This window comes from Heterodontus francisci, chromosome 9 (genome assembly GCF_036365525.1).
Source record: "Heterodontus francisci isolate sHetFra1 chromosome 9, sHetFra1.hap1, whole genome shotgun sequence".
NCBI lineage: Eukaryota > Metazoa > Chordata > Chondrichthyes > Heterodontiformes > Heterodontidae > Heterodontus > Heterodontus francisci.
In genome coordinates this window covers 61,659,028-61,678,793 of record NC_090379.1, presented here as the reverse complement: position 1 = coordinate 61,678,793, position 19,766 = coordinate 61,659,028, and the positions used below count along the sequence as shown (strand labels likewise).

The 19,766-nt window shown below is 42.7% G+C and overlaps 1 protein-coding gene across 4 annotated transcripts in view; it reads right to left on the bottom strand.

Moving 5' to 3' along the window:
* The window catches only part of kiaa0586 (KIAA0586 ortholog), a 654,782-nt gene that overhangs the window by 329,292 nt on the left and 305,724 nt on the right, over positions 1–19,766 (bottom strand). For all 4 annotated transcript variants that reach the window (XM_068039229.1, XM_068039231.1, XM_068039232.1 and 1 more), the window contains exon 14: positions 4,735–4,807. In XM_068039229.1, coding sequence (XP_067895330.1) covers positions 4,735–4,807 — 73 coding nt within the window. The remainder of the gene's footprint in view (positions 1–4,734; positions 4,808–19,766) is intronic.

Below are 19,766 nucleotides of genomic sequence, written 5' to 3'. Positions count from 1 at the left end.
GCAATCTTCTTTGAACCTGGGTTGGTCTTCTGGCTTGATGGTAATGGTTGAATGGGGGATATGCCAGGCCATGAGGTTACAGATTGTGCTTGAATACAATTCTGCTGCTGCTGATGGCCCACAGCACCTCATGGATGCCCAGTTTTGAGTTGCCAGATCTGTTCAAAATTTAGCACAGTGGTAGTGCCACACAACACAATGGTGGGTACCCTCAGTGCGAAGACAGGACTTTGTCTCCATAAGGACTGTGGGTTGGTCACTCGTACCAATACTGTCATGGAGAGATGCATCTGTGACAGGTAGATTGGTGAGGACAAGGTCAAGTAGGTTGTTCCTTCTTGTTGTTCCCTCACCACCTGTGTAGAATCAGTCTGGCAGCTATGTCCTTTAGGACTCAGCCAACTCGGTAAGTAGTGGTGCTACTGAGCCACTCTTGGTGATGGACATTGAAGTCCCGACCCAGAGTACATTTTGTGCCCTTGCTACCCTCAGTGCTTCTTCCAATTGGTGTTCAACATGGAGAAGCACTGATTCATCAGCCGAGGGGCAGCGGTAAGTGATAATTAGCAGGAGGTTTCCTAGCCTATGTTTGACCTGGTGCCATGTCATGGGGTCTGGAGTCAATGTTGAGGACTCCCATGGCAACTCCCTCCCGACTGTATACCGCCACCTCTGGTGTGTCTGTCCTGCCGGTGGGACAGGACATACTCAGGGATAATGAAGGTGGTGTCTGGGACATTGTCTGCAAGGTATGATTCTGTGAGTATGACTATGTCAGGCTGTTGCTTAACTAGTCTGTGGGAAAGGTTTCCCAATTTTGGCACAAGCCCCCAGATGTTATTAAGGAAGACTTTGCAGGGTTGACAGGACGAGGTTTGCCGTTGTCGTTTCCGGTGTCTTGGTCGATGCCGTGTGGTCCGTCTGGTTTTAGTCCTTCTCTTAGACTTTGTAGCTGTTTGATAGAACTGAGTGGCTTGCTCGGCCATTTCAGAGGGCATTGAAGAGTCAACCACATTAATGTCCTTTCGGGAAGGAAATCAGCAATGACCAGACGGGTTTTTACAACAATCGACAACAGTTTCATGATCACCACGAGACTAGCTTTTTAATTCCAGATTTATTCATTTGAATTCAAATTCCACCACCTGCCAAGGTAGGATTCAAACCCATGTCCCCAGAGTATTAGCCTGGGGCTCTGGGTTACCACTACACCACTGCCTCTCCTCTTCCACCTAGAAGGAGAAGGGCAGCAGACACAAGGAACACCATTACCTACAAATTCCCCTGCAAGCCACACACCATCCTGACTTGGAGCTATATCGCCATTCCTTCACTGTTGCTGGGTCCAAAACCTGGATTCCCTTCTGAACGGCATTGTGGGTGTACCTGCACCAGATGGGCTGCAGCGGTTCAAGAAGGCAGCTCACCACCACCTTCTCAAGGGCAATTAGCGATGGGCAAACAAATGCTGGCCTAGCCAGCGATGCTCACATCCCATGAAATGAATAATAAAAAAAAATCTGCACCAGATCTTCTTTGCTTCTAATGGGAGGGCACTTTTCAATGGGTGTACTATCTTCAACCCTCAGTGTCTCCTCCTTCACCTCATGGTTTACTGAGATAACCTGCAGCTCTTCGCAGCTGTTCAACCCCAGGATAGCAGGACCATCTGTTTCACTGATGTAGAACATACAATTCACATCTTTTCCTGATTTGGGCTGTACCTAGCTGTCGAATCTCAGTTTCCTTGTATGGCATTAGCTTGATGTTGTTTAGTTTCAGAGCACCTTTCCTTGGATAACTATTTTCTTCCACATTTTCAGGAATGATCTTCTGGTATTGTCTGAGCAGGATGTGCTCCGGTATCAATCTTCACCTTTTGCTTTATCATTGTAGGCTTATTTCTCATCCTCTTCCTGATCTGAATGGTTCTGTGGATTTCTTTTCTCAGGGAACTGTCACATTCAGACATTTCATGCAGTTTAGTTTAGTTTAGTTTAGTTTAGAGATACAGCACTGAAACAGGCCCTTCGGCCCACCGAGTCTGTGCCGACCATCAACCACCCATTTATACTAATCCTACACTAATCCCATATTCCTATCACATCCCCACCTGTCCCTATATTTCCCTACCACCTACCTATACTAGGGGCAATTTATAATGGCCAATTAACCGATCAACCTGCAAGTCTTTGGCATGTGGGAGGAAACCGGAGCACCCGGAGGAAACCCACGCAGACACAGGGAGAACTTGCAAACTCCACACAGGCAGTACCCAGAATTGAACCCGTTGTATGGTTCCTATGTCTCGTGTTCTCAAACTCATTGTTATTTTCCAGGGTATGGATGTTTCGGTTTCTTTTCCTACTCATTTGCCCTGTTGATCTGTCTTTGGTGACTCGTCTACCACCTTCTTCCTTTGTTCTGCACATCTTTTCCCAGTGATTGGCCTTTCCACAAGCTCTGCAGATTAATCTATACGGAACATTTCCGTTGTTTGTGCATTCATGTGGTCGTCCACAGCTCCTGCACGTCTTTCTGTCTAGCTTACATTCGTTTGTTGCTATTTCACTGCTTCAACCCTGCTGCCTTTCTCTTGGCTTAACTGAAGGATAATTCTTTGGGAAGTCAGTGTTTTCCTCTGTCAGCTCGTGGCTTCATGTGCTCTGGCAGTATCTACAGCCTGTAATATTGCAAGCGTGTCCTTTCTAATTACAGCTTTTTGTACTTCAGGGTGTGCAGAACCCTAAATTAGCTGATGTATCAGTCTTACATCTGTGTCCTTAAATTTATGCTTTCCGGCTGCATTTTTCAATCTTGTTACAAAAGTGGCAATAGCTTATCTAATACCTGTCTGAGGCCTTGAAATTCATATCGGTAGATCCGATGATTTGATTTTGGCTAGAAATGGGTGCTGAATTTTTCAAGGATTTTGTCTGGGTTTCTGCTGTCCTCTTCACTCAGCACCCAGCTATTAACAAACTTAATCCTTTATCTCCTACCCACAGAAGGATATAGCTGACCCTCTCCTCTTCGCTAGTGCCTTTCAGAAAACTACTGAATGTCAATCTGCACTTTTTTTAAAAAACTTCTCCAATGCCTCCACAACATCATCAGCTTCCCAATTCATTATGGGCTGTAGCTGTGCATTCATTGCTGTGTCCGCAGTCATTTTGTTTTCGCACGATTCAGTCAGTTTTTTCTCTCTCTCTGGCACTAATTTGGGTCGATTTGTTTCAATCTAATTCAGCATTAAATTTGTTTAAAATGTTTTAGGCTTACTCATAGACACCTGCTGCCACCATATTATGTCTTCTGGTTCCCATAAGTTAGAAATAATCACACTTTAGACTGAGAAAGGGTGGAGCTCTTTGTGTTTTAATACAGCTCTACAAGTTGTTTGATAGGAACGCCTAGACCGGTGTAATGCTACATGTCACGTGACTCCAGTGTAGCATGAATATAGCACCTTGGAACGCACTTACACATAACAATTAGTTCCTAGCTCTTTACCAATAATATAAGAATATATGATCTACATTCCTTTGTTTTTATTTCAGTAATTTACGGTAACATCCTATTTAATACAAACTAGTTCTTTAAAATTTTGGAATCACTTGGAAAAATGTAAACAATGGATTTATACAAATGGGTTCTTGGGCACTATGAACAGTAGAAGTGCGTGCACACATCAAAATAAAACCTATAAAGGAGATTGCACTGCAAACTAGCTCTTGTGTGTTCAGACTGAAGCTGCTTTTACGTATGTGTCAGTAGGCTGTTTGCCCACCTGACAATATCTGATTTTTCAGTGAATCTGACAGGTTTTCAGTTGCCACCAACTGTGTGAGATCCACCCTTTGGGAACTGCCAGTGAAAACATCCCTTTGAAATTAATATAAAAGCGCTTAGGTGTGACTCTCAAATTCAGAGTGACATCAACTACACGTAATCAATGTGTAACCTAAGCTGCACAAAGTGGAACAAATTGAAAGAAAGAAACAGCTGCATCTACATTGAGCTTTAATATGCCTCAGAATTTTTTCAAAGTGCTTTACATGTGATGAATTACTTTGCAATGCAATGACTGTTATGTAGGCAAATGTGGCAGCCATTTGCAGACAGCAAGTTCCAACAAATAGTTATGAGACCTATGGCCAGCCTATCAGTGTTTGTGGTATTGACTGAAGGAGAAATATTAACACAACTGGGGCATCATATTCACTCCAGACATCCTTTATAAAAGTAATACTAGTCTGGGGCCATTAGCACATATGAACAAAGGCTAGCATAGTTCAGAATCTTTAGTGCTAACGCAAGTATTGCCAAAAATGACCTGAAGCAGTTACAATTCAAATCCCAAATAATTGTACGCCTTGCTCCAAGCTTAATTTGATTAGATTCAAAACACTGTTTAGATATTACTTGATATAATAATATTGATTATTTTAAATTGAATACCCAAATACAAGGCACCTAATTATGTAACGCATTGTCTACACATTATTGCCGGGTTAAGTCAGTGCCAGGGAAAGGGACAATGTATGCAGCATCATACAATCATTTTTCATCACAAAGCTGAAAATTCTTTCACATGGTCGTCTCAAAAGTTCTTTTAAAAATATTTCAAAGATAATTGATAATTTTCAGATGTTGTATCAAAACAAAGACTCAGTTGTCAAAGGGTTAACATACTTTAATACAGAAGTTTGGCAACATCTTTTCTCAGCATACCTGTATGTCCTGGTTAATAACAGTGATCCAGGCATCGACAGTCTTCCCAATACGAATCTTCTCAGCTGCATCACTGAAATATAATTCAATTAATTATTGTTAATCTTTTATATCTGTCATTCCTATGCCTAATTCATGAATTTGTTAAAATCACAATTTGAAAGTACATGAGGATTATATTGTCACTATTTTTCCACCCAATTTGCGAATCGCCTCTTAATGATTTGTTCCTTCAATTTGAATAGCATTGCAGAGTTTCAGTCTTGCACTATTTCAACCAAAGCCATCGTAACCTTTGAAAATTGCTTCGAATTTCAAAGCAGAGAGGATGTTTCGTGCAACTCACTTTGTAGATAGCATTAGATATTAAAGCACCAATTTTGCACTGAAAGTAACTGTACAGGATTAGAATTAACAGGGCAGCACATATTTCAGTGTTAGGTTTGGCTCACTGGTAGCACTCACCTGAGCTGGAAGGTTGAGGGTTCAAGGCCCATTCCACAAACTTGAGCACATAATCCAGGCTGACACTGCACTGCAGTACTGAGAGGCATGCACTGCTGGAGGTGCCGTTTTCCAGATGAGAAGCCTTGTATGCTTGTTCAGGAGAACATAAAATTTCAAGTGGCATTATGCAAAGAAGGGCAAGTTCTCCTGCTGTCCTGGTCAATCTCTATCTCACAATCAACACCACTAAAACAGATTATTTGGTCATTTACCTCATTGCTGTTTGTGGGATCTTGCTGTGTATAAATTGGCTGCATTTTCTTACATTATAATAGTGACTATACTTCATTGGCTGTGAAACATTTGGGATGTCTGAAGTAAGTCAAAGTGAAGTTCGTTTGTTCTTTCACAATGACCATTGGACTTGTCAAATTATTTTGAATTGGTAGCTGTATAATATTTCCTAAGTTGTTACTTTCAAGGGAATTTCTTTTCAACCCACGTCACTTACACAGGCGTGTAATTTAATTGCATGTAGCTTCCACACAAATCACATATTTCATGGAAACATTACATAGCAACAGCAAAATAATAGCCACCTACAATAGAGTTGTACAAAACTCCAGCTAATCAAGGACAGGGATTTTACTCTCACTAATTTTCAAGACAGAAATGATCTGGTACTGTGCCTTTCTCCAAACGCACAAACCACAAGGATACATTTATTCCACTACTGTGACTTACTGATTTATGACAGCAGATTCAAACTAAATTATTTCCACATGTTAATCTGCTCAGTAAGTTGCCAGGTTACTGAGGAATTCAATTTATTCAGATATGTCTGGCAAGGGGGACAAAGTAAATACATTTTTGCATTTTCTGACTAAAGAGGGCATCCAAAAAGAAATTTGTAAAAGTTAGGGGATTATGCGACACAACTATGTTTTTACTTATAACTGTCAAACTGAATTCCGCATTCATCCTCTATTGTCTCCACTTTACGGACTGCAGGATTCTGATTGGCCTAATAGTTATAAACAGATGAAAGACTGCATGCTGGTCCCGTCTGGCTCGGCAAGCTTACTTGGCAAGGCATCTGTTCCGGATGCAGGTTCTTGTTTAGCAATACAGTGGTGCCTCTGACCCAGCCATAATCTCACTAAACCCAGACAAGTCATTTGTCTCAGTTTCACCTTTCCCAAATATTATTTTAGCATCAGAGTTCTGATCTGGCATTTGACCTCATTCTCTTGTAATTATCATTGCATTTACTTGATTATTTGAAGCAGTGAAATCTAACTACCAAGTGCAGTTCAAAATGTGTGCAATTCTGTTATCAGCAATTTACAGACCAAATTGCATGTTAGCAGGTTTAAACAGAATTTCTGATAATATCATAATTTTTCCCCACCATGATCCATATGGAACAGCCTAAAATTGCACAGTGACCTGGTACACATGTCCAAACTGAGCAGCATACCTTAGCATTGGTCATTTTTAAACAATGAGCTTTGTCACGTCAATTATTGACCTCACTGTTGCTGGAAGTGGACAGCAATAATCTAACAGCAATATTGGCAGCAGCCCAAACAACCTACTAATACAAAGAAGAAACTGATAGTCTTTCAGCTGAAACTAACAACAGGGCTTATACAAATAAATTGTTGCAAGTCAAAGTGACCCATTTGAAATACTGCATAAGCATGGTAATAAACTAGACTGGACAAAAGAAAAATCGAATGCATTACCTTATTTTTTTTCCCAGCTCAGAAAAGAATTTAAGGTTACTGTACTTAGTATAGTACAATAAATCTTTGATCTATTCTTGGCAGCCTTTGACTAATACATGTTTTCTCAGGAATGCATCTGAACTCCAACATCAGACCAGACAAAAAGCATTAATGGTTTCTGAGGCAGATGTGAAAAATTGCCAGGTAGGTTGTTTAACTAACCACACTGACCTGATGCCTTAATTATCATCTTATATTCATGCTAAGCGATCCAGTTTGGGTCATATTTTGTAACATACGCGATGTTTTCATATTGTTCAGGAAATTATCTAAGATGTAGCTGAGCTGAGGTAATTAAGCAACAGTTGGAAGCAGTGGACAAAAACTTGTGTGCATTGCACACTGGCTCAGTCTGATTTGGCAACCTAGATTGTGGTGCGTCTGCTCTAAATACAGTCTCGAAGGAAGGTTTCCTCCATGAAAGTGCAGTACAACAGGAAATTACATCAGCATTTCATGTCAGATGTTTTAATTTATATTAAAAAAAGGATTTTTTTCCCAGCATCTAATTCCAGGCCCTTGGCACCTGGCACTTGTGCAATCAAAAGAAATTAAAGTTAACAAGAAAAGTAAGTGATTTATTGACAACTTTCAGCATATTTAGAATTTCTTTTAAATCAAGTACGATCATTAATTTTATCTTCCAAAAATGACTAACTACATTTTTATTAAAACAACAGTATCAAGTTTCTTCTCTTTATCCACTATGAGCATTTACTAGGAAGTACACATCATTGGTTACTATTCAATTTTTGGAGCAGTGATACATACTTGGGCAGTGCCTGGGGTCCATTAAACTACTCCTCACAACAATGTGGCCAAGATCACGAGTGTAGCAGTGTGGGGAGGGTGAAACAGTCAACAGTTTTTAAGAAAACTTTTTTATTGAAATAAACAAGTATTCTTCATCAACAAAATAATAACCATAGGATATGGCAACAAATATATAACCATATAACCTGTAACACCATTTATTAATTAGGTGTACAGATATTGCAACATATAACATCTTAATAAGTAGGGGGGTTATCAAGTTCAATTTGAATTTGAACTTCAAACTCTGGTCGGAATTTTATGCCCTCCTGCAGGAGCGGGCTGGTGCCGGGGGCTGTAAAATGAGTGGGAGATGGGTGGGGAGGGAAAGCGTTCCTGATGCCTTCCCGCCCCTGCTGAAGTTTTACGAGGGGCAGCGGCGGTGGCGGCAAGAAACAGCCTGCCCGCCTCAGGCCAATTAACTGCCACTTAAGGGCCTCCTCCCACTGCCGCTGGTATTTTACCAGCAGCGGACGGGCAGGTCAGGCCCTCCAGGAGGCCAAGTAAAACCTGGCTGTCCATTTGCGGGCTGGGGGAGGGGAGGGCCCTCCTGGTCGGACACCTTGTGCCACACGAAGGGCCCGCCGATGGCTCAACCACCCCCACTACACAACACTCCCCACCCCCTGCCAACCAAACCCCATTGCCTAGCCAGGGCCTGGCCGATTGACCCCAGCGAGGCCTCAGACACTTACCTTGTTTCCAGGGCCGGCATCCCTCTTGCTGCTGTAGCTGGCTGCAATCTCAGCAGTGGCCACCACTCCCAATGTTGCTGCTGGGACTGAGAGCTGCCAACCTGCTGATTAGTTGGCAAATCTTGGAGGCAGGACCTCCTGCCTCAGAGGGGCAGAAGTCTCGCCCAAGGCCAATTAAGGGCCTGGGGAGTGTAAAATCCTGGCGGAGCTCCCCAGGCCCGGCGGAGGCTGACTCGCCCCTGAATTTTTGGCTGGTGGGCGGGGCCTCCTGCCCAATGTAAAATTCCGGTATCTAATTTTGCATACAGCAGATGTAGCTGTCTGAAAAAAGCATAAATTCAGAAAGAATGAAAAAGTGCCACTGATATCCCTAACACACCTTATCTGTTATTAAAAATCATAGTGATGCCTTGAATAAATTTTATTCGTCTATTTTGTCTATTAAACACAGCTTTCCTAATTCCAAGGTTGCATGCACAATCCCACAAAAACAGATCACTCCAACTGGCGGACAAAGAGCTGCAAAGGATTTCATACTGATTAAAATAAATCCAAAATTTGTAATGCACTCCATAACTATAGTAACCCATAGCAGACTTATCCGCATGGACACTATTTATCTTCAAGCACAAAACCATAATGCTTCTACAATCTCCAAACATCATTTACAATCGCTTATCCTGGTGAGAGAAATTCATGAAAAAGATAAACCCAGAATGCAAACTACTGAATCCAAAGGGTCGTTAATTTTAAAAATGGCAGTATCCATCCCTTTCTGACAATATTTTATATCCAAACATGCTAAAACTATCCAAGTGCCAACACCCATCACTATCAAAAAATCCACTTGCTTTATTCAAAGTCTTAAAACTCTATGTAGTGGTTGGTATTGGATTACATGAGTTCCACAAAACAGAGAGGTCCTGAAGACACTGATATCCACATTTTCTTCTTCCACACTGTCTCTTTCCAAACCTCAGCCCAACCAACTGTTAAGTTTGGATAGTAGAGTACGATTAGATGATAAAAAAGGCTGAAGGAGTCACCTCCACATTTCTGAGCAGCCCCAAAATTTCAAGGACAGTGCTGATTTATTACATTTTGGGTGAAGATTTTATAATGCCTTCAAAATGAGACACTAGGTAGGTAATGGGTAACAATGTAACATGTACAGTAGCTTAGTGGTTATGTTACTGGACTAGTAAACCAGAGGCTTGAACTAAGAATCCAGAGACATGAGTTCAAATTCCACCATGCCAGCTGCGGAATTTGAATTCAGTTAATTAAATAAAATCTAGATTAAAAGCTAGTCTCGTAATGGTAACTATAAAACTACCGGACTGTCATAAAACCACATCTGGTTCATTGATGTTCTTACCTGATCTGGCTTATATGTGACTCCAGACTATCAGCAATGTGGTTGACTCTTAACAGCTCTCTAAAATGGCCGAGTAAGCCTCTCAGTTGTATCAAACTGCTACAAGAAACAATAAGAATAAAACAGGACAGACCATCTAGCATCAACCTTGGCAGCAGACACGACAAAGGCACACCCAGCCCAATCAACCCTGCAAAGTCCTCATAGAGTCATTTACGGCACAGAAGGAGGCCATTCAGCCCATCAAGTCCATGCTGGCTCTCCAAGGAGCCATGCAGTCAGTCCCACTCCCTGGCTCAATTCCCATAGCCCTGCAAATCTATTTCCCTCAGGTGCCATCCAGCTTCCTCTTGAAATCATCAATTGTCTCTGCTTCCACCACTCTTGTGGGCAGTGAGTTCCAGGTCGTTACCACCCACTGCATAAAAAAATGCTTCCTCATATTCCCCCTGCATCTTTTGCCCAAAACCTTCCATCTGTGTCCCCCTAGTCCTTGTATGATTTGTTAATAGGAACAGTTTTTCCTTGTATAACTTATCTAAGCCTGGCATAATCTTGTACACTTCTATTAAATCTCCCCTCAATCTCCTTTGTTCTAAGGAGAACAAACCTAGCTTTTCCAACTTAACCTTGTAACTAAAATTCTCCATCCCTGGAACCATTCTGGTAAATCTCTTCTGCGTCCTCTCAAGAAAACTCACATCATTCCTGAAGTGTGGTGATCAAAACTGGACGCAATACTCCAGTTGGACCCTAACCAGAGCTTTATAAAAGATCAGCATAATTTCCCTGTTTTTGAACGCAATGCCTCTATTTATGAGTCCCAAGATCCCATATGCTTTACCAACCACTCTCTCAACTTGTCCTGCCACTTTCAAATATCGATGCACATACCAAATGCATTATATGTTATAGATTATCTGAGTGGGATTTGAACTCCTCACTAACATCTGAGAACGTGCCAAAATTGGGAGAGCTGTCTCACAGACTAGTCAAGCAACAGCCTAATAAAGCCATACTCTCAGTATCAGACCTCTTATGCACCATCCTAGACACCTCCATAACTAATCCTGGGCATGTCCTGAGCCACCAGCAGGATATCGAACCACCAGAAGTGACGGCACAGTGGCATACAGTCAGGATGGAGTGACCCTGGGAGTCTTCAACATTGACTCCAGATCCCATGAGGTCTCATGGCTAGGAAAATTCATGCTCATTATAACTACCACCTCCCCCCTCAGCTGATGAGTCAGTAGTCCTCTATGTTGAACAGCACTTGGAACAAGCACTGAGAATAGCAAGGGCACTGAACATATTCTGGGTGGGGGACTTCACAATGCCCATCACCAAAAGAGGCTCAGCAGCACCACTACTGACCAAGCTGGCCGAGTCCTGAAGGACATAGCTGCCACCTGGGCGTGCAACAAGTGGTGAGAGAGTCAACATGAGGGAAAAACCCCCTTGACCTCGTCCTCAGAAATCTACCTGTCGCAGTTGCATCTGTCCAGAACAGTATTGGTAGGAGTGACCAGCCCAGAGTTCTTGTGAAGACAAAATTCTGCCTTCACATTGAGAACAAGCTCCATCATGTTGTGTGGCACAACTACCATGCTAAATAGGATAGATTCAGAACAGATCTTGCAGCACAAAACTGTGCATCCATGGGACACTGTGGGCCATCAGCAGCAACAGAATTGTATTCCAACATAATCTGTAACCTCATGGCCCAGCATATCCTTCACTTGACCATTACCATCAAGCCAGGGGACCAATGACCAACCCTGGTTCAGTGAGGAGTGTAGGAGAGCATGCCAGGAGCAGCAACAGGCATGCCTAAAAATTAGAAGCTACAACACAGACTACATGCATGCTTAACAGAGGAAACCACATGCTACAGACAGAGCTAAGCGATCCCACAACTAATGGATCAGATCTGCAGTCCTGCCACATCCAGTCTTGAATAGTGGTGAACAATTAAACAATTAACATGAAGAGGAGGCTCCACAAATATCCCAATCCTCAATGATGGTGGGGCCAAGGTGTGAATGCAAAAGACGAGGTTGAGGCATTCACAACCTCTTTAGCTAGAAGTGCTGAGTGGATGATCCATCTCAGTCTCCTCCTGAGGTCCCCAGCATCACAAATGCTACTCTTCAGCCAATTCAATTCACTCCACGTTATAGAACATAGAACAGTACAGCACAGTACAGGCCCTTCGGCCCACGATGTTGTGCCGAACCTTTAACCTACTCTAAGATCAAACTAACTACCAATCCTTCATTCTACTATCATCCATGTACCTATCCAAGGGTCGCTTAAATGCCCCTAACGTATCTGCTTCTACTACCACCGCTGGCAGCGCATTCCACGCACCCACCACTCTCTGTGTAAAGAACCTACCTCTGACATCTCCCCGAAACCTTCCTCCAATCACCTTAAAATTATGCCCCCTGGTAATAGCCCTTTCCACCCTGGGAAAAAGTCTCTGACTATCCACTCTATCTATGCCTCTCATCATCTTGTACCCCTCTATCAAGTCACCTCTCATCCTTCTTCGCTCCAATGAGAAAAACCCTAGCTCCTTCAATCTTTCTTCGTAGGACATGCCCTCCAGTCCAGGCAGCATCCTGGTAAATCTCCTCTGCACCCTCTCTAAAGCTTCCACATCCTTCCTATAATGAGGCGACCAGAACTGAACACAATATTCCAAGTGTGGTCGAACCAGGGCCTTATAGAGCTGCAGCATAACCTCGCGGCTCTTAAACTCAATCCCCCTGTTAATGAAAGCCAACACACCATACGCCTTCTTAACAACCCTATCAACTTGGGTGGCAACTTTGAGCGATCTATGGACATGGATGGCTGAAGGCACTGGCTACAGCAAAGTCGTTGGATCCTGATAATATCCCGGCTCGTGATGAAGACTTGTGATCCAGAACCAGCCGCGCCCCAAGCCAAGCTATTCCAGTACAGCTACAACACTGGCATCTATCCAACAATGTGGAAAATTGCCCAGGTATGTCCCGTCAAAAAGCAGGAAATATCCAATCTGGCCAATTTCCAACCCATCAGTCTAATCTCAATTATCAGCAAGGTGATGGATGGTGTCATCGACAGTGCTATCAAGCAGAACTTACTCAGAAATAGCCTGCTCACCAATGCTCAGTTTGGGCTCTGCCAGGGCTGCTCAGCGCCAGACCTCATCAAAGCCTTGATCCAAACATGGACAATGGAGCCTAATTCCAGAGCTGAGGCGAGAGTGACTGCCCTCGCCCTCAAAACAGCATTTGAAGGAACCCTTGTAAAATTGAAGTCAATGGGAATCAGAGGAAAACTCTCCTCTGGTGGAGTCTTATATAGCACGAAGGAAGATGATTGTGGTTTTGGAGTCCAGTCATCTCAGTCCTGGGACATCACTGCAGGAGTTCCTCAGGACGATGGCCCAACCATCTTCAGCTGCTTCTTCAATGAGCTTCCCTCTATCATAAGGTCAGAAGTGGGGATGTTCGCTGATGGTTGCACAGTGTTCAGATCCATTCACAACTCCTTAGATTATGAAACAATCCATGCCCACATGCAGCAAGACCTGAACAACATTCAGGCTATAGATGATAAGTAGCAAGTAACATATGTGCCACACAATGACCATCTCCAACAAGAGGGAGTCTAACCATCTCCTCTTGACATTTAATGGCATTACCATCTTTGAAACCCCCATCGTTAATATCCTGAGGGTCATCATTGACCAGAAACTTAGCTGGAACAACCACATAAATACTGTGGCAAAAAGAGCAGATTAATGGCTGGGTATTCTGTGGCAAGTGTATCACCTCTCGACTTCCCAAAGCCTCTCTATCATCCTCAAGGAACTTGCCTGGATGAATGCAGCTCCAACAACACCCAAGAAGCACAACACTATCCAGGAAAGAGCAGCTTGCTTGATTGGCATGCCATGCACCCGCTTAAACATTCACTCCCTCCAGCACTGGTGCACAGTGACAGCAGAGTGTACCACCTACAAGATGCCTGCAGTGTCTTGCCAAGGCTTTTTCAACAGCACCTCCCAAACCTGCGACCTTTACCACCAAGAAGATCAACAGCAGCAACACATGGGAACACCACAACTTGCAAGTTCCCCTCCAAGTGACGCACCACCCTGACTTGGAAATATCTTGCTGTTCCTTCAGCGTCGTTGGGCCAAAATCCTGGAACTCCCTTCCTAGCAACATTGTGGTTGCACCTTCACCACACGGACTGCAGCGGTTGAACAAGGCAACTCACCATCACCTTCTAAAGGGCAATGAGGGATGGGCAATAAATGCTGGCCTTGCCAATGATGCCCACATCCCAGGAGTGAATTAAAAAAAAATATTCCCTTTAGTGACTGGGAGTTACCAGCAAAGTGGAAAAACAACATCCACATATTGCGTAATAATAAAAGCAAAATACTGCGGATGCTGGAAATCTGAAATAAAAACAGAAAGTTCTGGAAATACTCAGCAACTCTGGCAGCATCTGTGGAGAGAGAAACAGACTTAACGTTTAAGGTCAATGACCTTTCATCAGAACTGGCAAAGGCTAGAAATGCAATAGGTTTTGAGCAAGTGAAGGTGTAGGAGGAGAGGGGGGGTGGTGGTGAAGAACAAAAGGGAAGATCTGTGAAAGGATGGAGCGTAGAAGAGATTAAATAACAAAGATGTCATGGAACAGAAGTCAAGGGAGTGGTAATAGTTGTAGCAAAAGACAAAGCATTTGTCCAAAGAGAGTGTTAATAGCAGAACAGCTCTGTCTGAAAGCAAAAACATGAAAAACAAGTTTAAGACCGGCACGTGGTAGAACAAAAATCAAAATGGGGTTTATGGTCTGAAATTGTTGAACTCCTCATCCCTTTCCCACGGCACCTCCCCATGCAATCGCAGGAGGTGTAATACCTGCCCTTTTGGCTCCTCTCTCCTCACCATCCAATGCCCCAAACACTCCTTCCAGGTGAAGCAGCAATTTATTTGTACCTCTTTCAATTTAGTATACTGTATTAGCTGCTCACAATGCAGTATCCTCTATACTGAGGAGACCAAACCTAGATTGGGCGACTGCTTTGCAGAACACCTCCGCTCAGTCTGCAAGGATGACCTTGAGCTGTAGAGTGTCTAATCAGAAGATGAAGTGCTGTTCCTCAAGCTTGCGTTGAGCTTCAGTGGAACACTGCAGCAGGCCGAGGACAGAAATGTGGGCGTGAGAGCAAGGTGGTGAATTAAAATGGCAAGCAACCAGAAGCTTGGGGTCGTGCTTGCAGACTGAGCAGAGGTATTCTGCAAAGCAGTCACCCAGTCTGTGTTTGGTCTCCCCAGTGTAGAGGATAGTGCATTGTGAGCAGTGAATACAATATACCAAATTGAAAGAAGTACAAGTAAATCGCTGCTTCAACTGGAAGGAGTGTTTGGGGCCTTGGCTGGTGAGCAGAGAGAAGCTAAAAGGGCAGGTATTACATCTCCTGTGATTGTATGGGGAGATGCCGCGGGAAGGGGATGAGGTGTTGGGGGTGACGGAGAAGTGGACCAGGGAATGGTCCCTTCGGAATGCTGGCAGGGGAGGGGAAGGGAAAATGTGTTTGGTGCTGGCATCACGCTGGAGCTGGCGGAAATGGTGGAGGATGATCTTTTGGATGTGGAGTCTGGTGGAGTGGAAAGTGAGCACAAGGGGAACCCTGACACGGTTCTGGGAGGGAGGGGAGGGAGTGAGAGCGGAAGTGCTGGAATTGGGTCAGACACAGTCAAGGGCCCTGTCAACCACAGTGGGAGAAAATCCTTGGTTGTGGAAAAAAAGACGTATCAGAAGCGTGTTGTGGAAGTTTGTATTTGCATATGTGCATAGAACAGAAGTAATAAAGTATACTGGGGTCTCAACCATTTTTTGGAAATCAGTGACCCTTCTTCAGAACTGACCTGAAACGTTAACTCTGCTTCTCTCTCCACAGATGCTGCCAGACCTGCTGAGCATTTCCAGCATTTCTTGTTTTTATTTCAGATTTCTAGTATCTGCAGTATTTTTCTTTTATTTTAATGGTTTACTGTACATGCTTCCATTAAAAATCTGATTATTTCCAAGTATGTAAATTCCTCACCAGCCCATCTGAGTAGAAAATTCAAATGCTGAAAGGATGATTTTGCCAACTGGCATATCTTCAAGCTCATTAAAATTATTTCATGTTTATATAGGCACCCACATTGCTGTGCTATTCATAAAGCAGAGACACCAAAAATTACATTACATTTTTAAAGGAAAGTTTTATGTTCCGTATTACTGGTTTACACACTGGTGTGTTTTCAGTTTTAACCAAATCCCAATCATTCAAGAATTCAATCACGTGGCAAGTAAAAGTTCCAGCAGGTACTACAATCATGTATCTGAAAAGATGGGAACAGTCTTACAAAATCAATTTTCCACAATACATTGCACATAAAAATTCACACTTTCCAGTTGAAAGCATTTTCAACATCTACCAAGATAAACTAAGGCAACCTCATGGATCTCAGAGACAGAGTAACCTGGAGATTCACTGGTGTACTGTTGATTTTGTGATGTTAATCAGGTAGACAGCTGCAGGAAATGGAGCAAAGATCAGTTTTTCTGGATCCCTGCCTACTCTTGTACCAGCTCTATTCTCCACTGTCATTCTTGACAACTGGTAGAAATATTCACCCATATTTTGGCAGCTGCTTTCAAATGAGGTAGTAATGATTTGGTTATATCATCTATCTCATTTTCCATCAGTTCTGCTTCTTTTCCACTGTCATGATCAATCCATTATAAAAACTGCATCCAAGTTTGCTAGGCACAACTCTGAAGATGGTACTGAGTTTAAACCATCTAACGTTTCAGTCAATTAGAGGTAACAGAGCCTCTGTCTATATATTTGGATGAGGGTACTAACAGGTGAGTAAAATTTACAGGTGCTGTTCAAACCTGATTACTACCTTATGCTTTTCTTTTTGTTTTTTATTGCCATCCATTTTACCATCTGTCTTTGCACCATTAGCTGAGACACTACCAATTAGCCCCCTTCAACCTCCCCTTTCAAACATAAAATGCATAAAAGCATGCCCATTGGAAACTCCACTCTATTTTTGTTTCTTGGAAGAAGAGCAGCAACGGAGGGATGTCAACAGGGTGAATCAGTATCATTGTCACAGAGAACTGACTTGCCTGTATCCCTGCACAAGCAGATTTATAAGAGGCAATTTTACCTGCATTTGACAAAGTAGCAGTACCTATGTATGCTTTGCATTCCAAAGGAAACTGTTAGAATATTGGAATGAGCAGACCTGCAGTCCACCTCAATCACTTCCCAGTGGCTGTTACAACCGTCCTTAAATTTTATGTTATAGAGTCATTCCAGACTCCCACTTTGGATATCTGTAACATAAGCCAAATGGTTAAGTAAGTCAAGGATTTACTAATTTCTAGAGCTAGCAATTTCATCAGTTTTCCTATGGACCTTCAACACCGGCATGATTGGGCAATGCAAACTGACCATGTGCTAGAATTCAGCAAGGTCCAAGGAGCCATAGTTTGCATCTCCATGGTTTTGAGTACTTCATTAATCAATGGTCAACAGGAAAATATTCTACTCTCTCAATGTGGAGGTCAATTGCAACCAGTAAGTGATTGCTTGCTTCATTGGGAGCTGCCACTCTTTAAACCAGGAAAACATGTTTCCAGGTGAATCCGCAGAGATCAATGCTATGCTTTATAGCCTTGGTTGATGCTACCTGTACACTTTCCTAGGACTCCAGCTGAGCTGCACTATAATGAAGTTCATTCATCAAAAGAGAGTTGCCATTGAGAAAGCACATTTCAAGGACATGAACCAGTGTGGGGGCCTCCTGCAGTATAGTCCAGCAGAAGTCTCAAGGATCACAGTACTGTGCTGCATGTTGCACAACACTGCCAATCCTAGAAGGATGACAACTTCAATCAGGGCAGCAAATCAGCTGTAGCCTGAAGAATCTTGCCACCTATAAGATATGTTCATGCTAAACTCAGATAGGAGATCTTTCCTTGACTACAATATCTGTCTTAAATCTTGTGTGCATTTACTCTATTCCTACAAGTATGCCAACATTTATGAACCCCATGGATTGTCGTATATCAACTCATTCATGTTAACTGATGAAAGATATTTCAAAAACTTGCAGAGTACTATGTCTGCATGCAGAACAGCTTTAGTACAACAATATTTTTAATTATAACCACTACTTCCTGTGCAGCTCATTCTTCCTATTAACCCTTGGTACCTGTATGTGAGTGGCAGGAATACTGCTGCATTCCTATATGAGTATCTTGGAACTGATGTGTCTCTTGTCTGATGAAAGCTAAATTCTGAAAATAATCTGCTGTAATCTTTTGTGCTGTTACATAGGCAGCCTGGCCCTGCCCCCTTTCCGTCAAATATGCAGGTGATTAAAACGGTTAGAAGGACACCTATGTGATGCCATCTGGAGAGAATAACATAAAGCGTTACCATTCTCAACATGTCAAGTACTATTTCAGCATGACCACTGATCTATGGACAGACAGACCTAAAGGTACTAATGAGTTAAGTTCAGCACCATGAAACACCTGTTTACAACCCAGCCCAATTTATGTGGAGGCTGGAAGAAACACCCCTCTCCAATCTGGCATCTCTGACCTTTCTGCTTTAGTAAAGTCATTAGGACCTTTTCTGGCATTAAGTTACCATGCATGTATTGGCCATAATTTCTCTCATTGCTCTGCTACTGTTTCTGAGCTGCTCTCATTTGGGGCTGCATTGATCTGAGCTAAACAGTGCCTTCTTCATCTATCCAGCTTCTTGCAGAAACACTTTAGTGGCTTCATCACTGAATCCTGGGACTCTCTGCCCTACTGCAGAACTTACCAACAGTCTATAATTGAATAAGTTTTTAATCTGTTCCTGAACAATTTTGGATGTGGTGTACCCTTTAAGCTACTGCAGGCCACGTAAAACCCATAGCAGCGCATTAGTTCCTGCCCCAAATTAATGAGCTCCCACAGGTGTTTATTGTATTTATCTTGATCCTGGAGACTACAGTTCATGTTGAATAGATGCAAATTGTGCCCTGTCATACTTTCAACCACTGTCATTTATGCTGCTCCTTTATTTTAGAAAAGGTCCCAAGGAAATTCACAAAAGCATAAGGAAAAATGGATACTGAGCCTATTAGGAAAGATAATGGAGGTGTAATCAAAGGTTTATTCAAAGGTGGATTTTAAGAAGATTCTTAATAAGGAGAGGGAGATAGAGAGGCAATGGAATTGAGGGATAGAGTCATAGAGAGATACAGCACTGAAACAGGTCCTTCGGCCCACCGAGTCTGTGCCGACCATCAACCACCCATTTATACTAATCCTATATTAATCCCATATTCCCTACCACATTCCCCACCTTCCCTCAATTCTCCTACCACCTACCTACTCGAGGGGCAATTTACAATGGCCAATTTACCTATCGTGGAATTCCAGAATGTAGGGCTTAGACAGCTGAAAAGTAAAGCTGCCAATGGAACAACGAAGGGAGGGGCACAGTGAAATGAAGACAAAAGGGGTAGTATTCAACAGATTTTTACTGTTTTTGTGAATAAGTGAACTGATGACTTATAAAAAGATGCACAAGTATCCCAAGTATCCTGAAATATCCAAGTAATGTAGGATCCAAAGAGGCCACTCATTTCTTATGTAGTTCGACAGGATAATCATCAAGGACTGTCTGAACAGAAAAGCTGCCTCCATCACCTTCTCCAAGGAAATTTAGGCATTTAATTTATATAAAAACTATAAGAATATTTATCTGGATATTGAAGAACCATTGCACCTTTTGGAGAATGCTGAAGAACAATTTTAAACAGAATA